Source organism: Perognathus longimembris, chromosome 28 (genome assembly GCF_023159225.1).
Source record: "Perognathus longimembris pacificus isolate PPM17 chromosome 28, ASM2315922v1, whole genome shotgun sequence".
NCBI lineage: Eukaryota > Metazoa > Chordata > Mammalia > Rodentia > Heteromyidae > Perognathus > Perognathus longimembris.
The window spans coordinates 3,188,659-3,201,262 of NC_063188.1; the positions used below are offsets into that span (position 1 = coordinate 3,188,659).

General features: G+C 43.5%; 1 protein-coding gene across 4 annotated transcripts in view; it reads right to left on the reverse strand.

Moving 5' to 3' along the window:
• Nucleotides 1-9,774, reverse strand: part of Mtmr1 (myotubularin related protein 1) — a 61,083-nt gene extending 51,309 nt beyond the window's left edge. For 3 of the 4 annotated variants that reach the window (XM_048335715.1, XM_048335713.1, XM_048335712.1), the window contains exons 1-2: nucleotides 9,460-9,774; nucleotides 2,598-2,703 (exon numbers count right to left, since the gene is read on the reverse strand). In XM_048335715.1, coding sequence (XP_048191672.1) covers nucleotides 2,598-2,703; nucleotides 9,460-9,614 — 261 coding nt within the window. In that variant the 5' untranslated portion in view covers nucleotides 9,615-9,774. The remainder of the gene's footprint in view (nucleotides 1-2,597; nucleotides 2,704-9,459) is intronic. The other variant, XM_048335717.1, reaches the window with a different exon arrangement.
• Nucleotides 9,775-12,604: the final 2,830 nt, after the last annotated feature.

The window sequence follows — 12,604 nt, forward strand, 5'->3', positions numbered from 1 at the left end:
CTGGCTTTGAACCACAATCCTCAGATCTCAGCCTCCTAAGTAGCTAGGACTACAGGTGTGAGCCACCAGCAGTCAGCAATTATACTGCTTTATATAATTTATGGAAGATTACATTCAGAACTATTTTTTTCCAGTCCTGGGGATTGAACTCTGGGCCTGGTGTTGTTCCTGAGCTTTTTGCACTCGTGGCTAGCTGTCTACCACTTGAAGCACAGCATTATTTCTGGAATTTTGGTGATTAATTGGAGATAAAGAGGAGCACTAAGTTTCCTACCCAGGCTGCTTTGAATTAGGATCTCAGCCTTCTTAGTAGCTAGGATTACATGTGTGAGCCACTGATATCAGGCATTGTTCTAAATTTTTCTTTTAATTCAGGAGAGAGAATTTTTTTTTTTACTGTTAGTCTACTAAGAATGAAAATAGCTGAGTTGGTAGTGAGGGAACAAGAGAAACAAAACATTTTATGACATTTCCTCTAATAGAAAATTATCTTCATTATCAGGCTAATTTTCAGGATGATTTGGTATTAAAGCATGTATTTATTAATGTAGTTGGCTCCAATTCAACAATAATAGCTGCCTACACTTTCAACTGGGACAATGTTTGCTAAATACTTGTCATTTCACAATACCACCTCAACAGGTTTTCCTTGCTTGCTGTATTTGCATACGACTTCACTACTATTAATATTTGTCTTTCTACTGAGTTAAAATAGCTTTTGTATACTTTGGCTTCTCTAACCAATAACATCCATTAAATTACAAGCCTGGTGTGCTAATTTTTCTAATGAACGATGAAATGATTACGTTTCTAGTGAACAATAAAATAATTACATGACTACTACAGTATGTTCATAGCCATGCCATACAAACTCATTTCATATGAAACCAGTGATATTCTTGCCACTCTGGATGAAGTGACCCCACACTGACTGACAGCCCCTAACAGGAGTGCAGAACTAATTGTTTTAGAAATATATGAGTCAATTCATTTCTTCCCTTATGGATTCTTATTCACTTAGTTGGAAGCATTCAAGAAGCTTCATCTGCCAGGCACGCCCGTAATCTAGCTATTCAGGAGGCTCAGATCTCAGGATTGAGGTTCAAAGCCAGCCTGAGCATAAATGTCTGTGTGACTCTTATTTCCAATTAACCACCAGAACACGAGAAGTGGCACCGTGGCTCAAAGTGGTAGAGCACTAGCTTTGAGCTGAAGAGCTCAGGGACAGCACGCAGGTCCTGAGTTCAAGCCCCACGACCAAGAAAAAGGGAAGAAGCTGCATTTTTTACAGACACCCAGAAGAAGCACTGATGTGGGAAGAAACAAGGGTCACATTTTGGAAATCAGTGGATGGAGTGGATAGAGACAAAATATCAAAATCATTCTAGCTCTTCAATAGGGTAATTTGAGTTGAAATTCCAAGTTTAATTGTATGGCACTAAGCAAGTCCCTTGAACTATCTTGGCTTTGTTTTCCTCACCTGCTAAGTGGTGTCTATAATGATGGCTACTTCACTGGTTTATTCTAAGGTTTAAATGAATAACATATCAAAAGGTTTTACAGAACTAAGCTCAATTGTAGGATGCTTTTTGCGTACCATGTACAAGGCCCTGGATTCCCCAGCACCACACACAAAAAATGTGTTATAAAACTATATAAAACTAGTGCCAGCTGGCACTAGTGGCTCACACCTATAGTCCTAGCTACTCAGGAGGCTGAGGGTCAGTTTGAAGCCAAGCCAGGCAAATTAGAGAGATACTTAACTTTAATTAACCAGCAAAAATCCAGAAGTAGAGGTGTGGCACTAGAAGTTGAGCACTAGCTGAACAAGTTGAGTGAACGTAAACTGCTGAGTTCAAATTTCAGCACTATTAAAAAAAGCTAAGTCATAAAGTTAGGATGATATTGTACATTAAGATATCTTTCTGAAATATAGAATAACAAAAATATACTCATTTCTCTTTGTTTGCTTGTTTGACAAAAGGTTTTGCTATGTAACCTGGGCTAGCCTCAAACTCACTACATACCTAGGTGGGCCTTGAACTCAAAATCTTCCTGCCTGCCTCAGCCTTGGGTTCTAGGATTATAGTTAGGTTTTTTCTTTCTCTTTTTTGTTTTGTGCCAGTATTGGGGCTTATGCACTGTCCCTTAGCTTTTTTCACTCAAGGTTGGTGCTCTGTCACTCGAGCCACACCTTCACTTCTTACTTTCACATGGTTAATTGGAGATAAGAGTCTCAAGGATTTTCTAATTTGGGGAGGCTTCAAACTGGGATCTTTGGATTTTAGCTTCCTGAGTAGCTAGTATTACAGGAATGCATTTTTTATAATAAAATAAAACTTGATTTAAAAAAAAGAACAATTGGTATCTAATGACCATTTTCCCTCTGAATTACAAAACTATGACCATATATACTAGATACTGGTAAACTTTCTCTTCTCAATTTTCGATTGAGCAATAGAGAACATTTATCCCCATTCCCAAGACATGGCAATTAATCATTAAGGGGCAAACGGCTCACTTGAAGTGAAACCTTTTGCAAAGTTTCTTGGCTATTTGGTATACTACAAATGAATTAAATACCCAACATTGCTTACCTTGTAATCTCTGGATACATTTTCTGATGTCACTGAACCTGAAATCTGACTAGAAATTGTAGCAGCTATAAGCTGTTTACACCATTCAACATGTGACCCTGTAGGACTAAAAGAAATAGTTTGATTAAAAAAGGTTCAAACATAGACACCAGCACTGAAAAATGAGTACTGGATAGGAATGCATAGACATTAATTAGATGAATAAGCTGTTATTAAACTATTTGGTTGCCTTTACACTTAATATAAGAACAGCAATATTGACTGAAACTAGGAAGATTAGGTTCCTGGTTAACTTTACCTGAACCAACTAAAAGTTGTGAAAAAAAGTTTATAATTCTATGTGTAGGTTAAGCATATTACTTTCTAATACCTACTGAAATTTTACTGTAGCACAATTTCATGGGGAAAAGATTTGTTTTTGCTGGTCCTGGGGCTTGAACTCAAGACCTGGGTACTGTCCCTGAGACTTTTTGTGCTCAAGACTAGTGCTCTACCACTTCCAGTTTTTTCTGCGTAGTTTTATTGAAGAGTCTCACAGACTTTTCTGCCTGGTCAGGCTTCAAACTGTGATGCTCACTTTTCAGCCTCCGGAGTAGCCAGGATTATAGGCCTGGGCCAATGATGCCTGAGTTGAAGAAAGATTCTTGATGTAGTGTATACAGAAAATTAATTCCAAAGTGAAATATTTATCATGTAGCATATGCTTTTGAAGCATTCAATTTCTTGTAGGCAGGTTTAAATCTAGAAAATAGTGTACTGTTGGGTATACAAAAGAGACAATCTTCTTGGCAGTACTGAGGATTCAACTCGGGGCCTCATGTTTACAAGGCATTTGCTCTACCCCTTGAGCCATACCCAATGCCCTGTGATTGCTTTAGTTATTTTTGAGAGGGTCTTGCTTGACGCCTGGGTCAGCCTGGAGTGCCAGCCTTCTATTTGTGCTTCCCTATGCCACTGGGGATGACAGGCAAGCCAATGTACCCTGCCCTTGACTGATATGGGGTCTTGTGAACTTTTATACCTGGGCTGACTTCAAACGAATTCCTGCTGTCCATCGCTGAAGTTGCTAGGATTACAGGTGTGAGCTATTATGTCAGGCTTAACCAAAGAGACTCAGTGGAGCAACACTGACTGATTTTTAAAAGAATAAACTACAACTAGGCACTGGTGGCTCACGCCTGTAGCTAAGAGGCTGAGATCTGAGGATAGTGGTTTGAAGCTAGCCTGGGCAGGAAAGTCCCTATGAGACATTCCAATTAACCACTGAAAAACTAGAAGTGGTGCTGTGACTCAATTGGTAGAGTGCTAGCCTTGAGCACAAAGAGGCCCCGAGTTCAAGCCATACAACCAACAGCAACAACAAAAAGAATAAAGTACAAATTTGACATTTTGTGTCTAGTAGTAATATTACCTTAAATTTCTATAATTGCTTTAACATGCAGACAAAAGGTTTTTCTAGGACTGGGAGCATAGCTAGAGTGGTAGAGTACCTGCCTCGCAAGCACCAGGCTTGGAGCTCAAACTCCAGTACTGCGGAAAGAAAGTTTCTTCCAGTTGTTTACATCAGAGCCTCATAACCATGGTGTGACAAGATGGCTAAACAGGGACGAGACAGTATGTTTTTGAAATGAGAAAATGGAAGCAATGAGGTGGCAACAATCCCACTGGGAAGTGGTCATCCTTCCAGAACATGGCACAACCAGTAATGCCCAGTTTACTCAATTAAAGCCTGTACCACAGATGTCTGCCACTTTCCTCATGTGAAAACACAACAGGCATGCAAAGAAAATGGCACGTTCCACACTGCTATAAGTGTTGGAAGCATTTCCACACATATAGTGTCATCAGTGTCACAGTGACCATTTGACAGACTAGAAAATCAAGCCTCCAGTTTTGTGCTAGATAACATGACTAGTAAGTAACTTGGCTGGGTTGTTCTCACCCAACCTAAAGAACCACGTACTCAAAAGTATTACAAATTGCCTCCAGGAGCCAAGTTCCTTTCCTGATTTGTCAAAACACCAACAAAGTAAAGCGAGGGAGCCAGAGACACTTAGGAAACTTTCCTGTGTAGTTAGCCTGGACCAGAAAGAGCAGATGTTTTTCCAAAATAAAAAACAAACCCACATCTGTGATTAAATACACACTTGTATTTAAAGGACATGTGAGATTCCCTGGAAATATGCAAAATGGCATGAATAGTAAAAAAGAAAAAAGGAAACTAATCTTCATTTGGTACTAATTTGCAGACTGCTTAAGACATTCTGAAGGTTGAAAATAGAAGGAAAAATACTTGAATAAGCATAAATTCCTATGGTATACCATGAATCTACCACCTTGGTAGACTTTAGAAATCTCTCATAATTTCTGACTGTGAGAAGGCCAAAAGGAGATTTTAGTTTCCTTGTTGCAGGCTGTGATCATCTTCCCTTTTAATGCTTTTTCATACTGCTTTTTTCTCTGCCCCTACTCATCCCTGATTGCAAACGTAGCAAACACTGTGGGAGCCTACTGTTGAGCATGAGTGACCTATTGCTATCATCTGTTCAGTTCCTTTTCCTAGTTCTGTGGATAGGGATACTTCTGCTTACTTTGAGGAACTGAACTCCCATACACACACATTTCAAGGGACTCTATGGGGAGATGAATTGATACTCTTCTGCCCCTACTTCTAGGTGAATTACCCGGGCTCAACTAATCTCTGCTTTCCTGTTAGGTCCTGAGCTTTGAGATCTGCTTGAGGGATCTTGGAGGCCAATTTCCACCCCAAAGCACATTAAGCAGACACAGACATTAAAAAAAGCACCCCCCCACCCCCGCCACGAGATTGGGAGTCTGGGCAACACTGTTGCAACCAACCCTAGTCCCAGTTGTGCCCAAGGCCATCTCAGTCGGGTGAGAACACGAAACTGTGGCTTAAACTATAGTGACTGAGATCTTTGATGGGTGCTGTTAGACACACAGTGACATAGCCTACTAACTGTGGCCTTCACCAAGCCACATCCTTTCACAGGACCACAGCGTCATCATCACTAAGAGAAATATAGTGCTGGAGGGAGAAACAAGAGGCTCCAGTCTGGGAAGTATGACTCCACTCAAAGAAGAGCTCAAGAGGCCGCGACTGAGCCCCCTCCTTCTGGTGAGTCTGCACTACTGTCCTCCATACGCCACATGAAATCGGAAGCTCCCAGCTCTGCTTCTCCAACTTGCTCTTTCTGGGTCCCAATGCCTATACCCTCACAGCTGAAGGGCCCACCAGGCTGGCTTTCTCTCTCATCTCTGATAACTATTTAAATGCCACCCTGTCCAATTCCTTTCTTGTGTACCCCGTCATTCTCTGTTCGCCTCTTGACTCATGAGCTAAAAGAGAAGACTGCCTGATTTAGCTCCAGCCCAGACATCTCTCTGAACATGCGAAGCCTATATTAGGCTGCCTCTTTGACATCTGCTCAGGGACATGTAGTTAACATGTCATAATTGATATGTTCAAGGCCAATAGTTCTCCCTCTCAGCAACACCATTTTTCCCAAGCTACCTCAGAATCCACCTTGAGTCTTCTCTTGTATCCAACAAACCTTCAGCAAATATTGAACAAATCCTACAGGGTCTACTGTGAAATTCTTCAACTTTGTATCTCAAATGTGACCATGACTCCTATCTTCTCTCTACCATGTTAGGCTAAGCTACTATCTTGACCTGACCTACCACAGTTGCCTCCTATCTCCTAGTTGTTTTCCACGGCAATCCGTTACCTTTTCTATTGTCCACAAGACAGCGTACTCAAATCCATAATATGTCACTTGTCTGTGCCACAGTCCCCGAGTGCTCCCTTAGGCCTCCAAGGCTCTCCACAAGGTCTTCCTGTGACCTCTCTGACCAAATCCCTACTTACCTCCTTGCTGCAAACACCTACTCTCCTTGGTGATTTCTGAATACTTCTTTCTCACTCCGGCCCCAAGGCTTTTGTACAGGTCTGTAACTGGAATGCCATCATCTCAGGTATTTCTATGGCTGAACCCCCCTCTCAGGGCAATATTCAAACATCACCTTTCTCGGTGAGGCTTTCTCTGATCATCCTACCTAAAATTTGAACTGAAGTTTACTGGACACCCTTCCTATGCCCTCGTCACCATCTAACAGAGAATACATTTTACTTGGCTTCTATCCCTCTCTCTCCCAGCAAACATGTTTCACAAGAAGAGGAATTTGTGGGGGTTTTTCCTGATGTAGTCTCAAGTCCAACACAATGCCTGATGCAAAGTAGGCGCTCACATTTGAAAAGAAATTCATGAATAATTAAGCTTTTTGATAAGCCACTGACTAGACGCTCTACTTGCATTATATTTGTCACACAAGTGCAGAGTCTGTCAAGGAAGCATTTTGTGGTTCTCCATAGCTAGAGGTGACCATATCATTCCTCATCCAAACCAGGACAGAATTGAATGCTTAAAAAGTTTCAGTATTCCAACAGGTATATCAGGGCAATTCTGGGCAAAATGGCCTGCAGTATCAACGTACTGTAAGGTAAGGAGGTTGTTAAACATGCAGAATTATGCGCCTGTACCCCAGAGGCAGACGGAGTAGATTTATGGTAGGGAGCACAATCTGCATCTGCACACCCTGAACCCACTAATGGGATAATGGCACAGACTCTTAGGCACATGGAAGACACCTTCTCTATTACTATTCCCCATATCATCACCTGGCCTAAATGACTACATTGTCCTTTCATGCCAAAACATCCCCACTACGTGGGGCTAGCTTCTAATTCTTTATGGTTCAGTTCAAAGGTCGGCCTTACTCAGAAATCCCTTTCTTTCAGCCCATGCTATCAGATGTCCTGCTACCCAAAATACCTTCCCCTTTACCTAGTCCCAGAACAGGGATTATGGAGACTATAGAGCTTTTAGAAGATACTGACTCCAAGTGCATGGACCTAGAACAAATCACGTTGGTGAGGTAAGTCAGGCTCAGAGAAGCAAATAGTGCATGTTTTGTCTCATATGTGGAATGTACATCTAAAATACCCTGGGACATGATAAATTACACAGGACTCTAGGCATTCACATACAGTGAGACCAAAGGAAGGAGAGGAACACAAAGGCACAATGCCTATGTGCTTCTGATCATACAAAATACTTATTAAAATAAACTCCAGGAAATGGAAACGAGGTTTTTCTTTGTTGTGGTTTTCATTTTCTTCTCTTTTTGTCCTGTTTCTTTATGTTTCTTTGAGAGCCTAAAGGGGGCACAGAAATGGATGGGCAAAGTATGAACAAATGCAGCAGGGGTAGTCACTAGATACTATGTTGCAAATGAGCTATAGAGATTGTGGGTGGAGACAGGAGGGAAACACTGGGAAAGTATGAGGGGAGTGGTGACATTGTCCAAAAAGAAATGTACTGTTTGTTTGAACTTTATCACTGTAACCCCTCTGCACATTATGTTTATAATAACAATAAAAATTAAAATCATTTTAGAAACCCTTTAAAAAAGAACATACTGATTCATATGTAAGGGGTGACATTAAGATGTGCTGTAATCATAAACTGACATGTTGAATTAAAACCCCTCTGTACAACTACTTACAAATAATAAACAAATAACAAAAACAGAAACAAAAACTCTTGATTCCTCCTCAGCCTTTTGGAACCTCTGGAATGAGACTACTTAGGAGTAAGATCTAGCCACTTATAGATCTCGTTGGTTTTTTTTAATTGTTAAAAAGCAATCTGAAAGGGGTGACTCCAGAAGCTGAGCATTTTTTACTGTAGTCTTGCATTTTGCATGTTCAATTTCAACTGATGACCAGTTTGCATCCTCATAAAAAGATAACTCAGAACCCAAACTGATGAGATGCTAGTCTGAATCAGTCAGACCTCAGATGCTGGGGCATACTTGGAGAGGAATAATCTTCACCCTTCTTAGTGCTACCTTACCTTAGGTGGTGGCTGGGTGATTGATTAAAATACACCATAATTACATGGATGTAGAAACAAAGGGAAGGGAGTGATTGTTGTTGTCATCTCTGGAAACTTCCAAAACTTTTGCATATTCTGTGACTAAGACAGGAAGGAATGAGCAGCTGAAACTGACAAAGCTAAGTGACAGAAACACATGTTCAAGATGTGGGAAAGCCAAGGAAGGAGTCCATCTCTTGTCCACCCACCATGTGGTGGTGGCCTTTCCCAGTTGGACACGGCTGGTTTATGCCTCCAAGTGATTTCTCTTAGTTCTGCCATGGTAGCAGGTGGATGTGTTCAAGAAAACAATGCCCAATCTCTTCAAAGTGTGAAGAGCTGAGGGATAACGAATCTGTGTTCTTGCCTGAGCAGACTGGAAGTTTGCCAGCTGAGCTTTTCATATGGGAGCATCTTTATCTCCATCTGCCCCAGCTGCATCGCCGGGACTTCCTGTGTCCCCGTCCCCACCCCCACTCCAACATTAAAGCCGGCGAGCAGTGGCAGCGGGATTTTGAGTCTTCGAAGCACAGGAGGCAGTGTGAGAGCGCCTGGGGGCCACGTCCCCTCACCGGGCTCATGGTCTAGCTAGGACAGACACGGGGTCGCCCAGGAACAGTAGTGGAGGAGCGGGAAGTAGTTTGACAGGTGCGATGTCCCCTGTCCCCGTGGGAACAGTAGGGCTGCCTAAGCGGAAGTGAGCCAGGTGTTGGGCCCCCGACGAATGCACGGGGTGCAGCAAGGGTGGGGGCACCGGTCTCCCCGGAGACCAGAGGGGATCGTGGAGGTGCTGCTCACCCCCGTCTTGCCCGTGGTGCAAAGAGGGAAGGGACAGTTGGGCCTCCCGCAGGGCCCCCTGGGCTCGGGCTGCGGAAAGCCGTGGCAGCTTGGGGCCCGCTTACCTCTCCAGGGTTTCTAGGCTGGGCTGCCGGGAGGCGGCGCAGGCGCCCCCGATGGCCCGCGGGGGTCTTCTGCCACCTGCTGGTCCCGTACCGGGGCCCCCAGCCCCCTCGCAGCCCGCAGCCGTCGCGGCCGCCGCCGCCACCGGCCTGTCCATGCCGCGCCGAGCCTCGACCGAGCCCCACGGCCACCGGGAAGCCGCAGTTGGATGTGCACGACAGCTGGGTAGGTTCCGCCCCGCGCCTCCGGCTACTCAGCCCCGCCACCAGCCCTCCTCAGGCGACTGCCGCCATTAGCTGTCACCTGGCGGCCCTGCTTTACCCACAAGGCCGCGCGCGGGGGCGGGACGGAGGGCGGGGCGGGGAGCATGGCAAGAGGGGGCGAGGCTGCAGGCGCGGGGGGCGGGAATAGGCGGGGCGAATACGTCGCTCCTCCCTCAACCCCGCCCACACTTCCGCAAGCGCCCGTCCCCCATAGGGGAGAATCACACCGGAACACAATGTGCTTGACTGGTGTGCGCTCGCACCGCGCTGGGACTCAGTCGTTAAACCCATTTTGCCTACCGTTCTTTGCCCTGGCGTCTATAGAGATGTCACAGTGTCAAAAACAGATTCGGGAAACTCAAAATTGACCCAAACAACAACTGTTTTGCTCTTGACTTTTAATTCCTAAAGAAATTTTGAGTTCCACACAGACCAGGCTCCTTTGGCAATCCCCATCTTGAACCATGAGTAATTCTGTGTATTTTACCAATTCCTCCGCACCCCGTTCTCTCTTTTACCCCCACTCTTTCTCCTCCGCACGGCCATCTGTACAGCAACCACATGTTCCAATGCCGCCCTCACAACTTCCGCCCTGGGTTTTATGTTGCCAGTGACATTTAACTTCTGATAGTTAAAAATCATCAGTATGAAAGATCAAGGCCATATGTGATGATAAAGGACATGTGCTTCCTGGGATTTATTTCTTTTATCCTTATTTTGCTTACGCTCCACCAAACAGTGGCTTATGTTCTCAGCTCACTGCTGAGATCAAAGGGAGACACTATAGAGCAGGCATGACCCCGCTTGCCTGTCACTGCAACTGCTGTGGACAGAGACCGCTTGCCCTAATCTGGCTAAAGGCATAGCAGAGAAGTAACTAGTTGCTTCCTGGATGAAAGGCAGACCTTCATACGGACAGTAATTCCTACCCACTGCATGACTCAGATTCAGCCTGACCTACTATACTACCTCAATAACTTCAAACTGAACCTCAAGGTTATAATGCATGGAGCTCCCACACTTCCTGGACTTCATTTTAGTAAATTTTTTTTTATCAGATGCACATACCCACTGTACCTTAATTTCCTCTCCTAAGAATGGCCTCCTTTAGTCTCACTTTGTGTGAATGCCTACAGTTTCCAAAATCCTTAAGTATTTACCACCCTGTTAGGGTCCAACTGGTTACATACCCCTCAAATGCATACGTTGAAACTCTAACTCCCAATGGGATGTTTTATGGCAATGGAGACTTTGGAACTCAGATCCTGAGACATAGCCCAGGTCTGAATGGATGAGTGCCCTTACAAAAAGGGACACCAGAGTGCTTGATCTTCTGTTCTTGTGTGCATATACCACAAACCAAGAAACTCATAAAGGGGCTGCTCTGTAGCTCAATACTACCGTTAGGTATCACCTAGCCATAAGCAAGGGGAAAATTTGAAAGCACCTTAATATGGACGATGAGATGACAACATCTAAGAAAATATTGTTCCAGACATATAGGAGACCTCAGCTCTGTAGACTGGACCTAAAGATAGAATTTTCTCACAAGCAATCTCAGTAAGGACTCAAATCCCAAATGCTAATGCTGTTGTTCTAGCCCCAGAAAAAACTTGCTTCTTTTTGCTGAAGACTAGCACTCTGCCACTTGAGCCACAGCGCCACTTCCGATTTTTTCTATATATGTGGTGCTAAGGAACTGAACCTACAGCTTCATGTATACGAGAGACAAGCACTCTTGCCACTACGCCATATTCCCAGCCCCCTTCCAAACACTTTAAAAACAGAAAAGCCTGGCATCCGTGCCTTCATCTTCTGTGTGGCTCTGCTCTAAGCCATTCTTTCCACAGTCACTTACAATCACCTTTGGATGCCAGAAAGACAGAACTAATCAGTAACATCTTTAGGATAAACAACTAAAATCACTCCTAAAGAAGACCAGGTCATTGCAGGACAGAATACCCCCAAATGAGCATACTTACCTATACTGAATAGGTTGGACCCTAAAGCCAGAAAAACAATTTCATAGGACCCATATTGTTCCCCTTAAAGTGATGACACATAACAGTATCTATGAAACCCAGAAAAAGCAGAACTGAGATAAAGGCCAGCCAAGCACACCTCTAAACAGGAATTTTAAACTATGAATACTTTAGTCTTCTGCCTCTAATTCTTCCTCTACTTAAACCTAATGCTCAATTCTGTACTGTGAAGATGAGTGAAGATGATTGGGAATGCTGACTTCCTGTAGTATGTTTACTATGCCAAGCTATCTCCTTTCTCTGCCATATTTCTCTCCTAATAAAGTTTTCCATCATTTTCAATACACTCACATCTTGCCTAAACACTTCTTGTGCCACATGCAAGGCTCAAGGTTGATTAACTGTGCTGAATTTCTGGTAACAAAACGCCATGAGAGGACACAAAAGACTGTAAATCAGGAAGTATCCTAATAAGAAATTAACCCTGACTGAACCTTGGTCTTAGACTTTCCAATTCGCAAACTGTGAGAAAATCCATGTCTTCTTTAGGACCCCCAGTCTATAGGATTTTGTGATGGTAGCCCCACAAGCCAAGGCATCCGGTTTGTACTAGCTTTACCTACTTTTTATTATTATTTATCTGTTAATTGTATGGAATAGTGGACTTCATTATCTTTTCACACATGCCTAGAATGTACTTTGATCATATGGCCCCCTTGATTATCCTTATTCAGTCCTTCTTTCCTCCCTCCTCCCCCATTCTACATCTCTAATATCCTCTTTTAATTTAAATGTCCTTTCCTCCTAGATTCCACATGAGCAAAAAGTGTATGGATACTTACTTTTGTGACATTGATTATTTTACATAATGTGATATCTCCAATTCTATCTATTTTCTCCTA